The sequence below is a fragment of the Amborella trichopoda genome, chromosome 4 (assembly GCF_054954075.1).
Source record: "Amborella trichopoda isolate Santa Cruz 75 chromosome 4, AtrichopodaSantaCruz75HAP2 v2.0, whole genome shotgun sequence".
In the NCBI taxonomy this organism is placed as follows: Eukaryota; Viridiplantae; Streptophyta; class Magnoliopsida; order Amborellales; family Amborellaceae; genus Amborella; species Amborella trichopoda.
In genome coordinates this window covers 6,557,238-6,581,481 of record NC_142339.1, presented here as the reverse complement: position 1 = coordinate 6,581,481, position 24,244 = coordinate 6,557,238, and the positions used below count along the sequence as shown (strand labels likewise).

Genomic DNA, 24,244 nt, shown 5'->3' with positions numbered 1-24,244 from the left:
GGCTGTGTGCCCAACATGCATTATAACAGACATTCTGCTCTCTCTCTCTATCGGGCCAGAGTCAACATCCGTATCCCTTTGTAATTTTCAGATGCGGGTTTGCGTCCAAACCCAAGTCCCAGTCCCGGTCCAGTAATGTATTTTTAGGTCCGGGTCCAGGCCCGTTGCTAACCTGTCAAAACCTTCGACTCTATTAAGAAGAAGACAGGTGGGGGAAGGGCAGTTTAGTCAATTATGAAGAGAGATGTGAGAGTAGGCCAGAGTGATCATTTCGACATTTTTCTTTCTTCCACTGTGGCTCCCTCTCTTTCTCTCTCTCTACGGACCTTTCCGTTCTCTCTCTAACTTTCCACTCTCTCTCTCTATTTATTTATGTGGCCGGGCCATATATATACCCCTCATTGTCTCTCTCTTCCAATGAATTTGAGCTCGTTGTAATCTATTATACCTTCTATGGCTTTCTTACTCCCTCTCGATCCCGATACTCAAACTAAGGCTTTCTCAAGAAGACTTCAATTTCAATCTACTTTCTCTCTCTCCAAACATGCATCCATCAAAGAAATACCCCAATTTCTCCACAGATGGGGGTTTCAATTTGCATGGCTTTGAAACAATTGGGAATAGGGGTTTTGGCCCCTTAGAGCTTCACCCTAACTGAAGTGGGTTCAGCGAAGCATCAAATTTAGGAGAATAATCCAGTTAATCCATTCGATGTGTTCAATATTTGCCAGGTATAATGCTTGTCTATAGTGTCGTTTGCTAGTAGATTCTGAGTAATCTTTGCATGTCACTTTTTTAAATTGGGTTTTGCTTTATTTTATCATTGATCTCAAGTTCATGAGCTAATTTCTATGTATATTTTATTGGCTATCTTGTATTTGGGTTTTTTTTATGGAATAATTTGCTATTTTCTTCTGGTTGATACTTGCATGCCACTTTCTAGTATTTGGTTTTACATGAGTTTATCTCTTTGCATGTCGCCTTTTTGTAGTGGGTCTTTTGTTGTTTCATCTCCAGTTCATGAGCTAGCTAATATGTTTATTGTTAGGAGCATTGGCTTTTATTTTGAACTACTTGCCAATTGCCTGTGCTTAATCTTTGCACGCAAGTCCTCTGTTGTGTTCAGTTTATATTGTTTGTGAACTAATTGTTATGTTGATTTGTATGAGTGAGTGTTAACTAGTGAGAGGACAACCGGTGGAAAGACGAGCGAATTTCCAATTATTATAAGCCTACATCAGGGGTCACCGTTGAGCCTATATCTCTTTGTTTTGGTTATGAATGAGTTAACTAGGTTTCTATAGGATGAGTTACTGTGAGGTATGTTGTTTGCGGATGGCATAGCTAATAGCTTTGATCAATGAGACTAGAGACGATAATGCAAAGTTAGAACTTTGGAGGGATACTCTAGAAACAAAAGGTTTTAAGAATTGTGGGACTAAGATAGAATATATAGAACACAAATGTAGCAATAATAGGAGTAGAAACGAGATATTAGTTAAAATTGATGCCAAGAAGGACATAATAGAGATTATTTCCAATATCTTCGGTTGATAATCTATAAGAATGAAGAGATTGAGGAAAATGTTACATAGAATTAGAGTTATATGGACAAAATGGAGATTCGCTTCTGGAGTGTTATGTGATCGTTGCCAATTAAACTTAAGGGGAGACAATTGTAAGACCCACCATGCTTTATAGGACAGAATGTGGCCGTTAAGAACAATATATTCATCGAGTGAGTGTAGCTGACATGAGGATGTTGAGATAGATGAGTGCCAAAACAAAAAAGGATAGAACTCTAAATGAATACATCTAAGGGAAGTCAAGGGTAGCTGTAATAAACGATAAGATGAGAGAAAGTAGATTTAAGTGGTCTGGCCATGTGTAGTGTCCATCTAGAAAACCACTGGTTAGGAAGGATGATTTGGTGCAAGTAGAAGGCTCAAACGATGTGGATGGAAGTAGTAAGAGGAGATGGATTGACTATGGTTTGACTGAGGGTATGGCCCTTGATACAACGGAATGGCTTAATATGATATGTATAACTGACCCAAATAGCTAGGATAAGGCTTGGATGATGATATTTAGGGATCATGTGAATATCCGTTTTTTAGGGATATTTGAAATGTCCTGAAAATTTAAAATCTTATGTAGATGTCATTTTTATTTTCCCTTCTCAAAATGCCCATTTTTGTACTCTTAGTTCCGAGCTGGATTGAAGCCAACTTTTGTGGAAAATATTATTTGGTAATGACTGTACTGAATATATTCATTCATTTAATTAAGTGCGGTATTACTAGTAACAAGAAATATATTCTTTTACATGTTATGCTTGGTATTCTCAATACTAAACTATTGTCTTTCTCTCATGCTGGGTATTGAGAGTATTGAACACTTTCGGTTTTTATTTTTTAATAGTTGTTCGGTACTCTTAGTACGAAACTTTGTTCAGGCATGAATGTGTTCGGTACTCTCAGTACTAAATAATGTTTTTTCGCAAAAAACAACTTTAGCACAGTTCAGAACTGAGAGTCCCAAATACTGGGAATTTTGGGAAAAAAAGAAAGGGGGAAAAGGAACATATACATAAAATTTAAAATTTTGTGGTTGTTTTTTAAATATTCCTAGAAAGTAAGGATGTTTACCTTAATTTCCCTTATATTATTAATATGTTGTTTTTGTAAATTTCTTTTGTTTCTTACTCCTAATTAATCTTTGCATGCCACTGTTTGTGTTGGGTTTTATATGGTTTTCTCAATGTTCTCAAGTCCGTGTACTAAGTGTCATGTTTATTCCTATCTTTATGTATCCATCTGTTTACCTCCCATGTTCGATAATTATGATCTAGCATTCTGCTTCATTATTAGGAATAATCAGTTTCTATCTTGTTTGTTTGTTTAGGAGGCTGTTTTTGTTTTCCAGTATTAATAATCTGAAGTAAAGTATAAAAAAAAAAAAAAATCTGAAGTAATCTCTTGTTCACAAACCTATTCAAAGCATAAAATTCTTTGCATCAAAAAATAATGATACTGAAATAAAATCTGGAGTACAAGTTCTCCAAATTGTTCCTCCTTTCAGTTTTGATCCCATATATGCTTGATTATTTAATATCTGATTCAGATGGAGACAGGTTGTGGGTTTCATAAATGGAAGGAGAAGCGGCTGAGTGGAATGAGATGACTGAGACATGTATAATATTTTTTAGTTCGACCCACTTTAGATAAGAATGATTACGCATGTAATTCTAGAGCATGGGTGTTTATGTTGTTTTTGATTTCCATGGTGATGATTCGTGTTCTAGATTTGGTGTAGGTTCATGTTTTTTATCGTTTTCAGTTTTTTCTAGATTTTGGTATGGTATTTTAAATTTTAAACAGTGTGTTATAGATTTTGATTTAGGTGTAGATTTTATTGGTATTTTGCATCGCTTCTCTGGATAATTTATTTATAACAACAGTTAAGGGTAGGGTGAGACACAAGGTGATCAACGAGAATAGAGGTCCATTGTGAGAGAGCGCTTAGGATGGCTGACCGAGAAAGAAGGAGAGAGAACTGTGAGAGGGCATAGGATTGGTGCGAGAGAGGGACGGAGGGGGTTTCCAAATTGGCAGGGGAGTGAGAGATATCTAAAAGGAGATCCAAAAGTGCAGGGGATATGTATGTGCCTATCCATATCTTAAGTCAAGTTATCTCCAATGAAAATTTTCCAAACTTTTGAAGATAGAAATGAGCTTTATAGAGACTCTTTAGACATTTTTATCTCCAATGAAGGTTTCCAAAGTTTGAAGACAAAAACGAGCTTTATAGAGACCTAGAGAGAGATCCTTTCCATAAATCAGCCAATAATCACTGTACATCATCTATTTGCATTTGCAGATTTTCTGTATTTTTAAATGGTAAAATTTGTATATTTTCATTCAATTCTTTAGGCAATTAAATACATGCAAAAGCACGTGCACTCGAGTAGTATAAAATTATTTTAAGCTCTTAATAATAAAATTTGTTAAAAAATGGATGCTTATTGACATGTTTGTCTGTATTGCATATACATGTGTTAGGGACATGTGTCTCTAAGTGATGAACGCGTGTCTAGAGTTATGGATGTGTTTCTAAATGACAAACATGTGTCTAGAGTTAGTCACACTCATATCTAATGGTTGACACTTGAAGAAGCGCGTGTCTAACACTTGTCGATGGCAAACACTCCAAGAAGCACGTGCCTTACATGAAGCTTTTCAAGACATGCCACATGCATGTCCGAGTTGTCTCATTGCATATGTAACATGTTGAGCACGTGTCGGACACATTCATGTCTTGGTAAGTTTTACCATACACATGAATTCATAACGACCCATTTTTCCTGAAAGATGGTGCGTTCTTCCAAAATTTTCAACCTATGTTTGATACCATCTTGTACCTCTCATCCTCCTCACATGCATTCTTAAGACTTATTAAAAAATGTTGTCCTTACTAACCATCCTCCCAATCCAGTGAGACAAAAGAGCCTCACTGACTTTCCCCCACATTTAGGTTTCCCTTTAGTTTGTGAACCTCCAATCACTTATCTAAGTGGACTCTCTCCCTTTGGTCTTTATGCTAGACAAAATTCTTGATAGGGGTGGCAATGGGCCCCTCTGAAGCTAGTCGAGGGATGGCTTGAGCTTGGTCCTAGACTCTAGAGGTTTGCCGGGCCTGCTTGAGGGCCCTGCCCAGCCCAGTCCTGGCCAAAGTGGCCCTAGCCCAAGAACGGCCCTAGGCTTGGGCTAGGTGCCCATCCTGGCCGTGTTAATGGAGTTGTGCCAGGCTGTGCCAAGCCATTAGATATGAAACCTTTTTTTAAGAAAAATATAAAGAAAACAAAGAAAGCATGGCCGGGCCTGGCCTTGGACAATGGGTCTAGATTTCAAGCCCTGCCCTGGTTCTTGTGGCAAATTTGTTGCCCCTAACCTGGGCCACGTGGCCCATTGCCACCCATACAAATGTCAATCTTGTTTTTGGTAGATATTCTTATGCGAAAAAATTGTATTAATAAAGTGGCAAAAGAAGTTTTAGGAGAATTCAAAGGGAAAAGAAATTTCGATATGGAAACTTGGTGGTGGAGTGATGAGGTTCAAAAGTCTATTAGAGAAAAACGATCATGTTATAAAGCTTGACAATATAATAGAAAAGACCAAAACTTAGAAGAATAAAAAATGGAAAATTGTTTCATGCGGACCGCATTTCTATATATGCAGTCCAAGAAGTGTAAATCATCCATTTTAAAGATGGATGCAAGTAGGTGCTCCATTTAAAAACAATGGAAACAATGTTTTCTTACTGGAAATGTTATTTCTAGGTTTTAAAATTTATTTATTTTTTCGTATTCATCATCTCCATCCTAGAGATTACATGTCCTTAAAAATTAAGTCCTAAAATCCATCTCAAAAATAGATTTATTAAGAGCCCCGCATTTCTACATATGTGGGCTTGGCCGCATAGAAACTAGGTCCATATAAAAATGCTAAGAAAAAATAAGAACATGGTAAGGCTGAACTTGAGGCATACAATGCTCTATTAAGTTAAAAAAAGTCATAGGATGATCTATTCAATAAACTAGGGTATGTCTTTAAACTAGCAAAAATGAGAGAGAAGAAGTGTAAGGATCTAAATTATATTAAATTCCCTAAGAGTGACGATCTAGGGTGTTGGTGAAGGATAGCTAGTTTAATAAAAGGTGGCAAATTTATTTTCAAAAATTGTTAAATGACGAGCACTTTGAGAGCACAACGTTCGAAGAAACTTTCGACCTAAATGAGGTCAGAGGTCATAGATACATTCACAGGATAATGATATTTGAAGTGAAAGAAGCTTTTAGAAAGATGAAGGTTGTATCGACTTTAGGACCTGATGGCATCTCAATAGAGGTTTGAAAGTGCATGGGAGAGATCGATATATTCTGGCTGACCAAGCTGTTGAACAAGGTGTTGAGAATGGAGAAAAATTATTATAGTACATATTTACGAGAACATAGGTGACATACATAGCTATATGAATTATTGAAGGATCAAAATTATGAGCCGCACTATCAAGTTGTTGGAGAAAGTGATTGAGCAATGATTAAGACATGAAACAAGTGTATCCAGAAATTAGTTCGTTTTTATGCAAGAGAGGTCAACAATTGAGGCTATTTTCTTAATTAGGCAACTAATTGAGACGTTTAGGGAGAAGGGAAGAGACCTCCCTGTGGCCTTTATTGATGTAGAGAAGCATACGATAGGGTAGCTAGAAAGTTAATTTGGCGGGTGTTGAAAAAGAAAAGAGTCTTTAGAGGAATTATTGACATGGTAAGAGATATGTACAAGGAAGCACTAACTAGTGTGAGGACAACTACACTAGTTTTGGCCATGGATGGGTTAATTAGGCATCTACAGGATGAGGTGACGTGGTGTATGTTGTTCGCTAATGACATCGTTTTGATTGATGAGGCTAGAGGCTGTGTCAACGCAACATTAGAATTTTAGAGGGATGCTCTAGAATATAAAGGTTTTATAATTAGCATGATGAAGACAAACTATATATGGAATGCAAATTTAGTAATAATAGGAGTAGAGACGAGAAGTAGTTATGTTTGATGGCTAATGAATACTTAAAAGAGGTTATTTTCGATATCTTGGGTCAATAATCTAGGATAATGGAGAGATTGCAGAAGATGTCAATCATAGAATTAGATATGGGTTGACAAAGTAGAGATTTGCATCCAGAGTTTCATGTGATTGCCACATATCAGTTTAATTGAAAAGGAAGTTTAATAGGACGGCTGTAAGACTAGCCATGCTTTATAGGTTGGAACGATGGATAGTTAAGAAACAACATATCCATACGATGAGTATAGATGACATGAGGACATTGAGATGGATGAGTGGCGAGACAGAAAATGATAGAATTCGAAATGAATACATACAAGGGAATTTAGTGGTAGTTCCAATAGGCGACAAGATGAGGGAAAGTAGACTTAAGTGGGCTGGCCATATACAACGTAGACCTTATACCACATGGTTTAGGATAGGTGATTTGGTTCAAGTGGAAGGCTCTAAAAGGGCAAAGAGGCAGACCCAAAAGGATATGGATGAAAGTAGGGAGAAGAGATCTGATGACTTATGGTTTGATTGAGGATATGACTCTTGATAGAGCAGAACGGCAGAACAAGAGCCGTGTAGCCCACCTCAAATAGTTGGGATAAGGCTTGGATGTGATGATGATAATTCTCATGCGAAAGAATGACATGCATTCTGTATGAAGATTCACTTAATTAGCTTTTCAAAGGATGATTCTCCCCTTGTGACAAAACCTTACCTCTTCCAAGTTGTAAGGACATCAACAAAGCTTTGCCTGTCCAAATTGTAAACTTCGTTTGACCCCCTCATTACTTTTGTGTCCAAGATGTTCACTTGGACTAAATAACACAAAGTTATGCCCCAAGGTAGCTAGAGAAAACTGCCAGGATTCAGTTAAAAATTGGCCACTCTAGGATAATGCACTTTGCTCATTTTGTGTATCGAGGCATATTTTAACCGGCTATCATAGTTTCCGGTTGGAGCATTGGCCTCCAACATTTGGTGTATGATTGGACTCCAACATTTAGTGTATGACAACCTTGTGCCGAACACAGTGTACTAAATCATCTCTCAAATTTTCAGCCTCCCTCCATTGCCACTTGTCAACATAGTGGACTCATGCCTCCTGTAAGTGTCTGGATGTTACTCATACAATGAAAAAACCTAGTAGATTCATGATATATCAACCTATCCAATCGTGACACTCATTCTTTGTGGCCCCAATAGGTATTTTCTTGCTTAAGGATTTCAGTACATTGAATCTTAAAGAGTTATGCTCGAGACTATCTCGTTGAGTTTTTCTGTTTTCAACCCATGTAATTGCTGATTTGTGTCATTTGGCTGCTGACTTTTTTCCTTCTTCCCAGTTATCAATCTAACCCCGGCATGTTGTATTGTTGTTGCATATTGTTTAACTACTGACTAAAGAAAAAGAACTCTCTGAAAGCCATTTACATATAAACCATACATTACTTTCAAATTTACAAAAATTTAATGATGTCAGTTCATAAAGTAGAAAGCATGACAAAGAAACTTTGGTTGTCTTTTGGTTAAAAAAATATGAGGATATAGGCTAAGTTCACCTCCATGAGCCTCACCAATGATTGGAAGAGACATCCAAACTCTGAATAGACGAAGCTGTGGTCCTAGTTCAGGAACAATTTGAAATGACATTGTAAAGGGCCAAATCTATAAGCCCCTTCCTTGCTTTTCTCTTTCTGCTATAGTAACAGGTGTTTCTATTAGTCTTGTTAGCCTTTTTGGCTGTCTGTGTGTCTGAGCCTGTATCGTCTGGCCCTACTCTCAGGGACTATGACTCAACTGAGGTCCACGTGTCGTGGATCCAACTCTTTGTAACTTCCTTTATTTCTTAATGTTAAGTCAACTTCTCTCACAAAAAAAAAACAATTTGTAATGACATTACTGAATCCTTGGGGGGTGGATGTAAACGAATCTATGAGGTATATATGAATGATGAATTCAGAGAAGAGGAAATTAGAAGTTATTTATTTTATTCTTTTCCTTGGGTGTGATCCTAAGGAAAAGAATACCTCTGTTTGTTATCTTTGTTTGATACCAAATACCTCTGTTTTGTCTTGCGAAGGAGACAACTGAGAGGAATATTTATCCCTCCTGAACTTGGTAAGATTTTCTCTTGTGCATATGATTACTTATTGGATTATGAGTATGATTTTCTTATGCCATTAATTAACCTCTTTTCTCTACAGGTACCCCTTAGGATTCAGGAATATTATTATAGAGTGGGCTCAAACTGGGTTTGGAATTCTTTCTGTTTGGAGTGTGCATGAGCCTCCAATGCATCTGTAAGGCTTATGGAGAGAAATAGTTCTATGTACTCATATATTTTATCTAAAAGGCATCCCTACAATTTTCTTATTTATGAAATGACATCATAAATTACGTAAACGCTGTATTGTGTGTTTTCTTTGTAATCAGTCACATAAGTTGCTTTTATTATTTAGTAGTTAAACATTGTGCCACAAATTTACAACCTACTAAGGTTAGAGAAAAATCTACGGAGAGCCAAATATGTTGCCCTCACAACAAAAGAAAGATTTCCATTACTTGACTAATAAGATATGCATTGAGGAAAAAGGAAAATGAATAGTCTCAACTGCCAATGAACCAAATACCTAGTTTACAACAAGTATAAGCTCACTATGGACCTTTACCTGCTCAATCGGCAGATGTACCCAATTGCCTCGCATCCTAGTGCTTTAAGAGTGGCTAGGAAGAACTACTTCAAGTCTTCAAAATTATTAGAGGAGTTTTAAGTTACGGATTTGAGAACATGCTGTACATATAGAAATGTCAATGGTATTGCAAACGCTCTTGGCTCTTAAGGATGTTAGATATATCTCTCAAATAAAAAAGGATCTTAGATAACAAGTGAGGTGTTATATGATTAGGAAGGCGTCTGCCTGGAGATGTAACTATGTTGATTGCTAGAGATTTTCACTAAATGTCAACAACAATATACAGTTCACCAAAGCCTAGATATTTTCTTTTATGTTGGTCCTATAGATGATTGCTAACACCATTTGTCCCAAAGTGCAGTGTAGCATGCTTTATTTCTTGGTTGAATGAATTTTCTCTTGTGCTCTATATTTTTGTCATATTGAAGCTAATTGATTGGCAGTCTTGAACAACTAAATGAAATGTAGATTCTTAGTGTGTGTCTGGGTCTGTGTTTATATAGTGATTCCAACAAATATATACATGAAGAGGATATTGTGAGTCTAGAGCATAACCACCAACCACAAAGGGATGTTTATGTTGATGAATATTAAGACTCAGGCTTGGGCTTGATTGGTTAAGGTGTCGGCACTTGCAACAATGCATCCCGAGCTTGATTCCAACCACTTCACTAACCAAAATACACACATTTTTATCATTGTGTGCGTGTGTGAGATTGCATGACTTTGTTTTTTTGAGTGAGTACCTCTTGTCCATCTTTATTTGCCGAAACGAGATGTTTGATTGAACATCAATGTTGAAAAACTCTTTGTAGGAGTTGCTATTAACTTACAAAATTACTGATGGCGTGAACCCTTATTAATGAAGAGTATTTTCTCATTCTACAGAATTGTGCGTTCCCCTTATGGTATTACACATGAACAGTTTTCTCTTGTACCATGATGAAAAAGGAGAAGATGCTTTGTTTTCAGGTTTGTCAAAGTAATTCGCAGTTTCGATCTGTAGTTGATACATATGCCATTCTTTATGTGACGTTGCCTTACATGCAAACTATGATATTGCTCTGTCATGCAAATTATACCTATTGTTCTTTGGAAAATTGTTTCATGTGGGTTGGACCACATTTCTACATTTCTACATATGCGGTCCAGAGGTATAAACCATCCATCTTTAAGATGGATGCAAATAGGTGGTCCATCTAAAAACAATTGAAACTAACGGTCCAAATGTTTTTTTAATAAAATTGTTATTTCTAATTTTTGAAATTTATTCATTTGTTCATATTCATGATTTCCATGTTAGAGATTGCATGTCCTTAAAAATTAAGTCCAAAAATCCATCTCAAAAAATAGATTTTTAAGGGGCGTCTCATTTCTAAATAGACTCATAAAAACTAGGTCCTTGTTCTTTTTATGACATTGCTCTTAAATGCAAACTCTAACATGATATCCTTTGTGACATTGCTCTTTTATGCAAATTATTTATGCCGTTCTTTTATGATACCGCTCTTTGGCTGCGTTTATTCAACCACATCAAAACTTGTTACACACAAAAACTAGAGTAGCAATTCTCCAATCCTTGCATTCTCAACTTTGTACAATTTTCAAGAAGTATATTTCCAGTTGCTTGTTAAAATGACAAGCATACCAGCGTTAATGTGATATCCATTTGAGGAATAACACCTGGTATGTTTGGAAACCACGTTTTTCCTTTCTGTGTATCTCTATAGCCTTCTGAGGTACTATTTTACCCCTGTCACTTTTGTGGTTTCCCTTGTGTGGTTTTGGTATTTTTTTTTGAAAATCATAAAGCTTCACCTGTTTGTCATTTTTGGACTTTTAAAGGATTTAATTTGTTAGAGTACTATTTTATAATATGAAGTTACATTTTTGGAACTTGGCATGTGTTATTAATTGGTAAGTGAAGAAATGATATTTTTCAGCTAATGTCCCATGTTGAGAGGTTTGGGTGCGCGTTCTCTACTTTGGGGGAAACAAGACTACGCCCTCCTTTTCTGAGAAAGACGAATGGTCATGAACCTCTAAGAGGTTGATAATATTTCTAAGTCGACAAAAATAACCCCAAAGGAGAAGATGATGCTACTACTTTCCTTTTAGGAAAAAAGTCCATTGTACCCGAGTTTCTCTGATGTCAATAGATTCAATACCATGCACAATACTTCACTGAAGAAGATCTCATGTTTTATATTAATATTATATTTTAATTCCCTATTCGATGCACTAATGAATAAGGAAATTCTACTATTTAAAACTAGAGATAAACAGATAGAGAAATAGGGATTTAGGAGTTTAGGGACAAGGATTACACGCACGCACTAGAGATGTAGGGAATTTGGATAAAGAAAATATTTTTGGATACGCTGAGCAGAACGTTTCTAATTTGATATATTTATTCATATATTTCTCTATCCTATCTTCACGTGAGATTGTTTTCAAGTACTTTTGGCTAAGAAGCCTAACTAGGGCTGAGAATTTTTTGAATTGGGTCTGTATTCGGATCTAAATCTGAAAAGTATACGTGGGATCCGGATCCAAAACCATTCGGATACAAAATGCTAGGATCCAGATCTGAAAAGTACCCACGCAATCATCTGATTTGCAGTGGTATATCTCATCCCACTCCAAGATGCTGCTGTTGTCCTCTGCACACAAGAGGCTGGACATACAGTCAAAGTTCGGAGAGCCATTGATGAAGATGAAAGTTTGGCCTTATGAAGATGCCATGAAAATGGCTGCCCTTCTATGGTCTGTAACCATTGAGGTCTCCTGGAGCATTGGCCATTAGAGCCACCAAACAGTGGAAGCTTGAGGGAGAGAGAGAGGGCAACAAAAGGGTTGTATTTGAGTGGGTTGATCTATTTAGGGCAAACAATTAGAGGTGTGTGGAGGAGAGAGAAATGGCAATACACTGGAGGGAAAGGAGCGTAGAGAGAGAAATTAATGATTTAATGAAGACATAAGGAGTGACAGAGTATGTCACACACGATATCTACCTAGCTCACCAAAAAACCCACTGGAAAATTATGCCGGCGGCATCTGCTGCAACTTCAAATCATGGTTTTACAGAGAAATCCTAATTCATGTGTAGAGAGAGAGAGAGAAGCGAGGATTCAATCCTCTCGTTCATCTTCTATAAACATACGTTGGGGCTTGGGTCTTCTTAAAGTTTTAAAAATTATATATATATATATATATATATATATATACTATTTTAAGAATTGGGTTGGATCCGGATAGGTTCCAAAATTCGGGATTCGGATCGAAATTCGGTAAATTCTATGCCCTAGCGCCAACTACTTTCAAATGGCAAAAACTGTTTCACTAGTTAGTTTCAGAGATCAAGTTGTCATTCCAACAAGCAATTGGATGTATCCTAACACAAACCTTGTGCGAAGTTGATAACGCAACGTTGCGATGCTCCAATGTTTTATTTGGTTGGATAAACTTATTAAAGAAATGTCACAAAAAGAACAACACATAGTTTGCATTAAAAAGCAATCTCACAAAAAAAGTGACTTGTTTTGTGACTTGTATGAGGAGCATGTCACAAAAGGAATGAAATGTATACTTTGTTTAAAGAGCAATTTGACAAAAAGAATGACGCAAAGAGTATTTTCACAATACAAATGGCATGTAGAGGTATCATTATAGTGTAACCTAGCAAACATGTATGTTGAGCCTAAAAGGGACATGTCACAAAAAGAATGACATGTATATAAACTATAGAGCCAGGTACGAAAAGATATGGGGATTTATGGTCTCACTGAAGGTATGACTTTTAATAGAGCAGGAGGATCAGGATTCTTGTAGTCGATCTTAATTAGTTGGGAAAAAAATTTGACGCTGATGATGAGAGCCAAGTGTGAGCTTTTTGGCAAGCTTGAAAACAATTCAACTTTTTTTTTTTCATCATAGTATGCAAGAGAATAATTTCTATGCATAACACCATGAGAGGAGCACAATCTTTCATGAAGAATGATAATATAGCCTTCATCAGCAAGGGTTCATGCTATCAACAATTCTGCTTTTATCCGCAACTTCATGAGGGAGGTGAGTTACATGGCATTCAGTCAAGCATCTTAATTGCAGCGAAGAAAGATTCATGGGAGGTACTTGCTCTTAAACATTTCTTTTTTTTTTTAATGGTTAACCAAACAAGTTTTAGAATAGGGTTGTAGTGTTGGCCGTTGCTATCATTAACACCTTAACTAATAAAACCCTAACCCCTTTCCTACATTTAAACGTTGATACATGGATCGCACCTTTCGATTTGTGGTTTCTCTAGAATCGTCATCCAGGGAATCTAGAATGGTACCATGGATGTTAATGATCCGACAAGTCATGGATCTTGGTTTTGTATATTATGAGAAACCTTTGGGGGTATGATTTGGGTACTAATTAATAAGGAAAAATCATGTGTATATGATTTGGGTACTAATTAATTAGAAAAAATCATGTGTAGTTACTCGTCATTTGAATGTCAAAGCCTGAAATCCTTTATGACACTTGCTTAAAAAGTATCCACTTTCCTAAATAAGACACTTTAATGGACATATATATAATACATTTGATAAAAATGATTATCATTAAAGACAAGTTATCCAAATTGGTATGCCTAAATCAAAGGATATTTTATTGCATATATAAGTTACCTAGAAAAGATAAAAAAAAATTATATGAAAGTGATCACGGATGAGATATCCATTCATTATTAATTACTTGCATAAAATAAGTAATAATATCTTGATATTCCAATTTAAAATTAAAATGTGTATGGGATTATGTTATTTTGGACTCGATGATGAATGTATTAATCTTTGGAATCATATAATTATTATGGCATATTTGTGTTTTCATTTTTGTATAAATAAATTTCAGTTTTTATTATGCTTAGGTAAAGCCTTCTTTTTATAAAAATATATCAAGTTAGTGTATTAATAAATTTTGCATAAGTTCTTTTTATAAATAATATATTAAGTTAGGTGAATTTTGCATAAGTTCTATATAAATAATATATAGAAAAGTTCTACCCATAATCTCCTGGCAAAATTCCTTGTTGATAATATATTGAAAAATATTTGCCGCTAAGCACTTTGTATAGCCTACAAAGTTGGGAGCAATGTTACCACAGCACCTGGCTTTCTACATTTGGTTGCATGTGAACATTTGTTGCCTGGGCAGAAAATTGATTATGGCTTTAGTGAGAAATATTAGGTTTAATTTCTCTATTTCCAAATTTCCAAATAGGATTGAGTCTTATAGATCCCGTTGAAATTCTAGGGTTTAGTTTCCTATGTTACTGGATTGCTTAGTGACAATTATCCCTGATAAATTGAAATTTTCTCAATTTTATCACAATCAGTTATATTGCCAATAATAACTCTAATACTATCCCAACAAAATAAATATCCCAATAAAATGAATTTATCATATTATCACAATAAGAAGCTTTCTTGATCGTAAATATGAAAGCAAAATTAGCAATTTGACTCTAAGAAGAAATATTCAATTACCAAAAAATAGCCCTGAAAATCTCAGTGGAACAATTGGGGAGCAATTTGCAAGTCACTAATAATGAATATGAAGTTAAAGTTGTTAAGGTTGATAATGAGTTTTAATATTTCAATTTTTGAGTTACATTAGCAAATAGTGGATTTTATCATTTATAAACTTTTTAACATATTTAGTTTTTGTGTATAATTTGAATTCAAATTCATCAAGGTTAATAAGAATTTATTGTACAACGAACAATATAGTTGACTAAATAGATTAAAGTCCTGATAATTATTTGATTCATTTTCAAATGAAAAGATATGCGATAATATCCCGATAAAACCCTCCATCGAGAATATCCCTATAATGATAATTGTCACTAAGGTTGCAAAGATTTAGTTTCCTTTTAATGAGAAATTCCTTTATGCAATAGGAGCTTGCTTATTATAAAGATTTTCCTAGTTTTTAATTTTGAAAGTAGAATTTCTATGGCAAATCTAGAATTACTTGGAGTCTAAGCCCAACAAGGAATTGAGCCAAGAAGCCACCATGACACATGCATTGAGCGTAACTCCAGGCAATGAAATACTTATGAAAAAAAACAAGGCTACACAATATAACTTGAGAATTTAATTAAGAGTGGCTTCTTTAAGCTATGGTTGTGAATTCCATCGATAAGGTGCTTAATCCTCCGTATCTTGTTCTGTTGATTCCTCAAGGAACCTTGATTCTATATGGTGCCAATTCCATACAATTTATAGGTTCTCTTCCTAGTCCTTGTATAGTGCTGATTCCATACAAGTCTAGGTCCCCTAATCCTTTGTGGAGCCAATTCCATGAAACCCTAATATTGTTTTGTATTTATTTGGTACAATCTTAGATGAATTGGTTTAAATTACTTGACAAATGCAAACAAATGTCTTTCTGACATGTATATATTTATCAATGTTTCAACTATTTGTTTAAGAAAGGTAACTGGTGCAACTAGAACACAAGTATTGGCTCATATGGCATTAGACAAACAAGGGAAGCCTATTCATACACGTTAGACAAATAAGGGAAGCCTATTTGTTCTTGAATTTGTATGACTTATCAGACACACACACACGAATGTATGTATGTCACACATGTATGCATGTATAAATGCTTCACTTATTTGTTTAAGAAAGGTGACTGATTCTAAGCTCTAGCGGATGTATACCATTTGACCTGTTATGAACATCACTAGCAATGAATATATAGTAATATCTGCAGGTAGATCTCACTTTCTAGTTACATATTTTCATTCAATATTCATCGAAGATCCCTTTTTTTGTCTTTTTCTTTTTTCCCCCAATTTGTTGACAGATATGTAAGATACTTGAGAGGCAAGAGCATCAACATTATAATTAACATACCTCTATCAATGGTGTTTAAAGCTCCTCTAGTTGTTAAAGACTTGAGTTAGATGTTTCTTATCTACCTTGGAGGCCTAAATCTCTTAAAATCACTTGGACTCAATATGGTACTTATGCATATTAACCATATAAGGTCAATGGGGTGCTTTCTACTCGTAGTGAAATGGGTATTTGGTTTGTTGGAGCATCCAGCCTCTTGGTCGAGTATGGGAAACCTACCTTTTTGTTGTAAGGGCATGACATCTCATTCGCTCTACTGTGATTTTCTCTAATACTTGCTGGTCGTAACTTTGTTGCATGCTTGTAACTAGTGACTAATGAAAATCAATCTATGCAACTAATTCAAATAGAAGGATAAAAAAAATTAATGCTTCTGGTAAAAAGAGATTAGTTCATAGCCTAAAATAGTCATACATATGATTCCAGAAGCATTCATAGCCTTAGGACAAGAGATAAGTATTTTGTCGGCTTCTTTTTTAATAATGCAGAACATAATCATTCAAGAACTCAAAGTTAGCACCAAGGTCAACCAAATACTGTGAGGAGCATGCCTTTCCGGGGCCATATTGTGTGGAATGAGTCATCAAGGTAGAGACCAAGCGGAGATAGAGATAAGCAGGAGATAGAGATAAAGTGTGATTAAAGGTATCAATCTAATAGCATGCCCATTCAGAATAAGCCAACATGGTTGTACTTCAAAAGGATCATGATTTTGAGAATGCACATGTCATGTACACTAATCAGTTTGCTATATTGCACAATTTTGTTTTGAAGTTTGTGAAAAGTGAGAGCCAATGCTTATGGGTGAACTGCGTAACAGATGGGGATATATGGTGCGTGCACTGCTCAAAGGTTGGTAGGACATTAACTTCTGGGTGAGCAGCATGATAAATGAGCACGTACCTGAATCTCCAATTGGTAAAGGTTCATTAGCCACTGGCTCAAAGCCAATGAGTAGCAGGAAGTGTCAAAGGTTGTTGCATGAGCAATCAGATTTTGACCAAGAAACAAATGATGTACAACGTGAATCAGGACAAACACCCTGACAAAACATCACTATACTCGCTTAATGGATTTGAACAAAGCTGATGATCAGATTTTCAGATAAATTCACGGCGCAAGTAAATGTAGCTGAGTACTAGTACCATTTGTACAGACAAGTGGAAGCAGAAGACTAGGTTTTCCATCACTTGATATGGGCAGTGGACATGCGCTTCGAGATCCATGATGATGAATACTACATTGTCGATCTTGCTAGGTGGACAGGCACATGTATGGAGGGCAAGTTGGTGGGTTATCTTGTAAGCATTTTATTGGTTCAATAGATCATAACATCTTGCAGATTTGGCATTCCGCAGTCCTTATTTCACAGTTAATTATCACACTAGATCTTATTTCGAGTTTGTTCCAGATGATAGACAATTACCCGGTGTGTCAAATGATAGGCAAATGTCGCATAGGAACAGAGATTGAAGACATCATGGATTAGAATTGTAAATACCTAGTGTTTTTTTTCCTTGTTTGGGTTTTTCTTTTTTGCAGCCCTATCAAAACATTTTCCTATGGATGCGGTTTTATGAGTCAGCCGACTCATATGAACACGTGTGGGCCCCCACTAAAATTTACCTTAAAAATGGATTTTTAAGGGGTATTGTGGTCATTATATTTTATACAAAATTTACTTACAATATTTTTTATAATAGTACCCCAATGAGAAGATGGCATGCATGAAATTTTATATTCATAAAGTTTGTATAAAAATTAAAAATAAAATATTCTTAGGTGTTTGATCTAAAGATCAAACGGTGAGTGGTTCACTTAATCAAAATTGGATGGCTGGATGGTTGGAGAATCATAGATCTTCTATGCTGTAGGGGAAGTATGGAAGCCTTTTCCCTTCACTTCACATTAATGTTTGGCATTTCACATTTTTTTGCTAAGTTGTCATGAGGGAAATTTTAATTTTCCACCGTTTACATTATGATCACTGCGCAAAAAAATCGTCAAATTATCTACTTCAAAATCTTACATTATGACCACTTTGCAAAAAAAAAAGGAGGTCCCATGCACCTGTTCTTTGCACTTGCGTACAGTTCAGATTGTTAAACCTAAGTTGTCTAGTGTAGACTATACTGGGCTGACTCACAAAATCAAGTTCTTCTCTTATACAAAATGATTTCGTGAGCCGGCTGGTTATTGAATAGTATAACAGCATGTACATACATATTTTAAATTATTATGAGTTGAAATTTTGTTAGAGATATATGAAATATAGGTGCACCAAAAAAAAAAAATTTTAATTGTAAAAATGCCTATGCAGTTATCCTTGTCCATGTACATACATCTTTTAAATTATTATGAATTGAAATTTCGTGAAGAGATATATGATATAGCACAAAAAAAAAAAAAGAATTAATTGCAAAAATGCCTATGCACTTATCTTTGTCCCCTTTAGTGTAGCATAGGTTGTCCAGATCACAAAATTAAGTTTCTTTTAAAGAAAATGATCTTGTGAGCCTATTGAATAGTATAGGTTAGGTGGCTTAAATTCAATTTGAGCATATTCAATGACTACAATGTATGGGGGCCTTTTCTTTTTTTTTATTTTTCTTTTTTCTTTTTTTTAAACCCTTTTAAATTAGAATGTAAGGGTGCCTTTTTTTTTTTCTAAACCCTTTTAACTTTTGTGGAGAGAGGTGCACGATACCTAGGTATACAAGAAACAATATTTTAAAAAATCATGAACAAGGAACAAATAATGAACATGCCCTTGTAGCCTGTCGGTGGATATGGGCATTCCAGATTATTAAATCTAGGCCTTCCAGACTATACTAAGCATAGATCAGCCAACTCACAAAATAAGTCCCTACTTTTGTGAAAAATGATTATGTAAGCTGGCTGGCCTATTGAACAGTATAGGCTGGATGGCATAGATTCAATCTGAGCATTGTATGTGGATCTTTTCATTTTCTGTTTCCTTTTTGAACCAGAAACCAGGTAAGCAAAAAACAAAAAAAAACAAAAACAAAACCTTTCATAAAAGAATTTATGAAAATGCCGAACCCACATATCATCCAGATTGTTAAATCTAGTCTGTCGAGCATAATCCGCTCACAAACTTATATGGTTCACAATATCAAATGAGTTCTATCGGAAAGAGCATTGTTTGTAAATTATTAAAAATAAAATGACTGTTTGTACAAGTAAAATTCTCCTTAAAGAGTCCAGTGTCCGGGTTGATCATATTACCAGTTATATGGTTGGTTGAAAGTCTTAAGACCTGACATAATATCTTTATACTTCTCTTGCCATCTAATGGCATTAAGAAGTTAATTTCTTTGCATTAAGGGCTTAATTGAGCTAATTAGAATCAAGCAATATAAAGCTGAAGAAGATATTACCTATTAGAATTCGAACCTATTAAGGATCATACTTAGGGTTGAGGTTGAAGATCGAAGCAGTTGCAAGGAGGAACATCATAAGAATGACGAAGGAGATGATAACAAAAGAGGCTAAGTAGATTCAAAATTTAAGGGAAATTTATTGAAATATATAGCGGGATGGTATATTATGAAACCATTTCTTTTTGGTACTAGGAGGTCACAATCATTTTTGGCCTCTAGATGTGAAATCCAATAGATGAAAGTGTGTCACAACATTTGAGAATTTTTTTTTTGGACTTTGTACCCAAACAATCACATGTCTTCAATCATCAGATTTCAAATCTAACGGTCAATGATGATTGTAACGTCCTTATATCGAAAGTAAATGGTCTCATTGGAGACATTTCCAATACATAACGAGTTCAACTATTTTAATATTTTATCCAAATCTTCTGAATTAATTTCAAAATACCTATTAAAATACACATTTGGAATAATTGAAGTGTTACATTGTTGAGCAACTAGATATATTTTGAGAATTTCCCAAAATTTAACAATAATGGGAAATTTAATATTTACTTAGTACAGTCTACATATTACTGTTCACTTCAAATGGGTTCAAGGTGGTTAGGGCGGCAAGATTTTCCGACCATTTGTACAACAAGTAAGGGATACCTTCCCCTCTAAATTGTCCTCAGAGGAATATATATATATATATATATATATATATATATATATATATATATTTATTTATTTATTTATTTATTTATTTATTTTCCTTCAAGAATTTCCCAAATCACTCGGTTCTGATCATGAGAATTTGGCAATTTGGCAACGCTTCAATCATACAAGGGTAAAATCCCTAGTTGTTTAGGGTTGGGAAAAAGGAACAAAAATAACCGAGAGTATAAATATCATTTAGCAGTTCCATCTTATTAACTACATTAACTAGTGTAGGAATGTGGTTGAGATTATGGTGGTAGCATTACCGAGCCTCAACTATCGGTTTAGGTTTCCATTCCCACTAACTCAAAACCACCGACTATTTTTAAAATAGGTAGAGGCTGTATTCCCCAATAATTTACCCCAAAAAAAAAAAAAAACCAATAATTGACGATATCATATGGTTGGAGCCACTTGATTGTGGCCAAACTACCTAAATTCCCCTACTTATTCGGAGTTCAAACCCTAAATAAGTTAAATTTTTAAAAATTGTAAGATTTTCCTTGAAGATGTAAAACTCCTACGTGCATCTTCCTTGCCCACAATTAAAAAAGTGTCGTTATGATCACTCACATTCTAGTGGGAAAATGAATCATTCAACCACCATAGTGATTTTGTAAATTGATTTGAGGAATAAGTTTTCTTAAAAAGAAAACATTTGGGGATTTAAGTGATATTTCCCACCAAGATTTTAAATTGTAATGTTACTGATATCAAATAGGAAGACAAATGTAACGTAGCAAATTAATGTTTAGAGCATGCAGCTAGCAGTACTTGCTCACTTCATCTAGCTTAGGAGGATCTTCTCAGTCTTGTATCTTTTAATCCGCTTTATAATTATCAGATGAATATTTTCATATAGAGATTCCCAATCACTTAAGAGTTAAGACTCTACTATCTAAATATTTGATGTCTCTATTCAACCCCAGGACATTATTCTTCCCTAATCACTTAAGATTTTACTATCTATATATTTGATAGATTATTCAATAAAAGGACATTTCTTCCTTCCAAGCACATCTATGAAGCATTATTCACATCTATGGAGCATTACTTTTTTTAGGTTGGTCGCTAAGTTGAGGAAGTTCCATCAATTTAGCCCTAATTACTCCTTAAGCATGGCTTTTACTCCGGGGAGTGGATCTAGTATATGCTCCCACTGGAGCATATAACCTTTTGGCTTTTTCTTTTTTATGCCGTCACGATAAGAAAAGTATGCAAAAAGACCATTTATTTTATGTTTAGTGCAAGAAGATCACAATCCGTCGTTTATCAAATTTCAAATTGGGTAGTTGTAAGTCATTGACTATCAAAACTTTGTGACACACCCCAAGCCATACAATATGACATCTAATGGCTAAAAATTATTGTGACCTCTTTGTAACAAAAGTAAATAATCTCATAGAATACGATCCCATCACATCAAATAAAAAAGAATAGATGTCTCTTAGCTATTGTTTTTGATATTACATAAACAAAAGAGTTAGATATCTTAGTTCTAAGGATAACAAAAGAGTTAGATATCATATCTTGATTTCGGTGATGCTCAACTAACTATATATATCGATTTCACACACACAAATTGGTTTTGAATCTGGTTTTAAGCATCGAAATCCGAGAGAGAGAGAGAGTTTATGGAAGAGAATCATTTTTTTTTTTTGATAAAGAGTTTTGATTTTGCAAGAGAACCCCATCTTTCTTTTAATTCCCCTTTCAAAAATCCAAACAATATAACTAGTGTATACATATACAATATGTAATGCACGATGCTTAGCTCATGTGGATGAGGATCTCATATGTAACATACTATACAGTCCATTGACATTCATGGAGATTGGAGAATCTCCACAATTAATTAAAAATAAGTAAATCCCTGTGTAGAAATTATAGAAATACCAGTTAAATAAGAAAAAAAATGAAAACTGAGAAACATAGCATGTGCAGACTGTCAATTATTTTGATTATGGAATACAAGCCGTTGGATCGTGCCAGATTTAGCAGTTAGAATACCAAAAAACATAAGATGTAAACATGTATACTATACACTAAGTAGTGGAGCTTTACCAGTTTTACTCGTTGTCCTGAGGCATTGTAAGGGAATCTACCAAAATATTGAAATTAAAACTATTCAACTTTCTTTTTCTTTTTTTTTGCTTTTTAGTACTTTCTATAATCTACCAATTTGATTCTCAGAGGTTCAGAAAAGTCACAGGATTCGATCTCTCTCTCTCATACACACGCACACACAACAGATACAAATTGTGTGTCTGTGTATGCATGAGAGAGTGTGTGTGTGTGTGAAAGAAAGAGAGCTATTGACACACACTTTATGCGGGTTTCCTTTTGCTCATTTATTTATGTTTATCATTTGTTTTCATGTTTTACTCAAAACAAAATACATGATAGTCTGAGTGGATTAAAATGGAAAACAGAACAAATCCAAGTCTGATAAATAGTTTAGTAACACCAAGGGAATATTAGAATATCCGCTTCTGCTGTACCTGAAAAAGAACAAGAGAAATCAGCATAGAAAAGCTCCTCTGCATTTTTCAAACTTTTTAAGCACCCAGAAGCCCGTATTTTGAGTGTGCCTCTGCTCGCTCAATGAGGCTGATGAAATTGCGCACAATCCTTTTGCCTTCAGTGCTTATAATGCTCTCTGGATGGAACTGAACACCCTACAATGCCAAAACTCAAAAGTGTCAATACTCCATGTGCAGCAGCAACTGTAATCCAAGATAAAATTTGTAGAGAAGTAGACGTTTAGCCAAAAGAAAGTGTAGCATTTGAAGTTTATCACAAATTCATTAATGCTAGTCTCCGGAGGAAGTGTGTTCTTTCGCCAACAAATTCCCACATTATTTTACTTCATTTAAAGGAAAGATATTACATTTCACTTGAATAGCTTTTGCGTTGAGGTGTGGATGTCCTTATATCTCATGCAACAATAAATTCAAATAAACAAGAGGCTTGCTGCATACGATGCATACAATTATTAATTAACCAATTCAAAGACATAAATATGGAGGCATCTTCTCTTCCTAAGGTCTTTTCTTATTGGTTTCCTAAATCTCAAATCTTGTAAAACAATCACTAGGCAGAAAGCGATAATCTTGTTGCAAACAAATTTACCAACTGAAGCTAGATTCTAGAATTGAAGTCTAAAGGACTACAATTGGGAATAGTAACTTGTTCACCACCAAACAAAATAGAGCATGGCAGACAACTTCTGAAGGCAAACAATCAAGATCTATCTATGGGACGACAAATGTAAAAGCATCACCTAATAGGTTAACAATTCGTAATCTAAACCTGTTGCATTGGACTTCAAAGCAGGAAAAGAAAACTAAGATTACACTGATATAAGATATATTCATAAATCATTGGTGTATGTTATCTGGTACACCACTAGGCCATCCAACAACCATTCATGGAGACAGGCCGTGAAGAGTAACTGTAGTTCCTGCACCATCTAACTTTGATTAACTGCAGTTCCTGCACCATCTAACTTTGATTAACTGTAGTTCCTGATGACAGACACATGTATATACGGTCATATCCACCATCTGACTTTGAGATTGGGAACAGTAACTTGTCCACCACCAGACAACATAGAGCATGGCAGACAACTTCTGAAGCCAAACAATCAAGATCTATCAATGGGACGACAAATGTAAAAGCATCACCTAATAGGTTAACAATTTGTAATCTAAAACTGTTGCATTGGACTTCGAAACATGAAAAGAAAACTAATATTACACTGATATAAGATATATTCATAAATCATTGGTGTATGTTATCTGGTACGCCACTGGGCCATCCAACAACCATTCATGGAGACAGGCCATGAAGATTAACTGTAATTCCTGATGACAGACACATGTATGTACGGTCATCTCCACCCTCTGAATTTG

The 24,244-nt window shown here is 35.1% G+C and overlaps 1 protein-coding gene and 1 long non-coding RNA gene across 21 annotated transcripts in view; one reads left to right on the top strand and one right to left on the bottom strand.

Annotated features, from left to right (window-relative positions):
* On the top strand, nt 1–17,740 carry LOC105421047 (uncharacterized). Of its 11 annotated transcripts, none has more exons than XR_016053949.1 (6): nt 1–731; nt 8,825–8,920; nt 10,202–10,285; nt 13,332–13,443; nt 16,713–16,869; nt 17,045–17,740. It is a non-coding gene; the product is annotated as an uncharacterized LOC105421047 (long non-coding RNA). The 11 variants fall into 11 exon arrangements; XR_016053946.1 differs by having other exon boundaries at nt 16,999–17,740; XR_016053947.1 differs by having other exon boundaries at nt 13,250–13,443.
* Nucleotides 17,741–22,656: 4,916 nt separating this feature from the next.
* LOC18439193 (anthranilate synthase beta subunit 2, chloroplastic) overlaps nt 22,657–24,244 on the bottom strand; it is a 56,883-nt gene continuing 55,295 nt past the window's right edge. For all 10 annotated transcript variants that reach the window (XR_016053935.1, XR_016053936.1, XM_088864569.1 and 7 more), the window contains one exon: nt 22,657–23,008. Coding sequence is in view for 8 of the 10 variants with exons in the window: in XM_088864569.1 (XP_088720695.1) it covers nt 22,889–23,008 (120 nt within the window). In the remaining 2 variants the exon portion in view is untranslated. The remainder of the gene's footprint in view (nt 23,009–24,244) is intronic.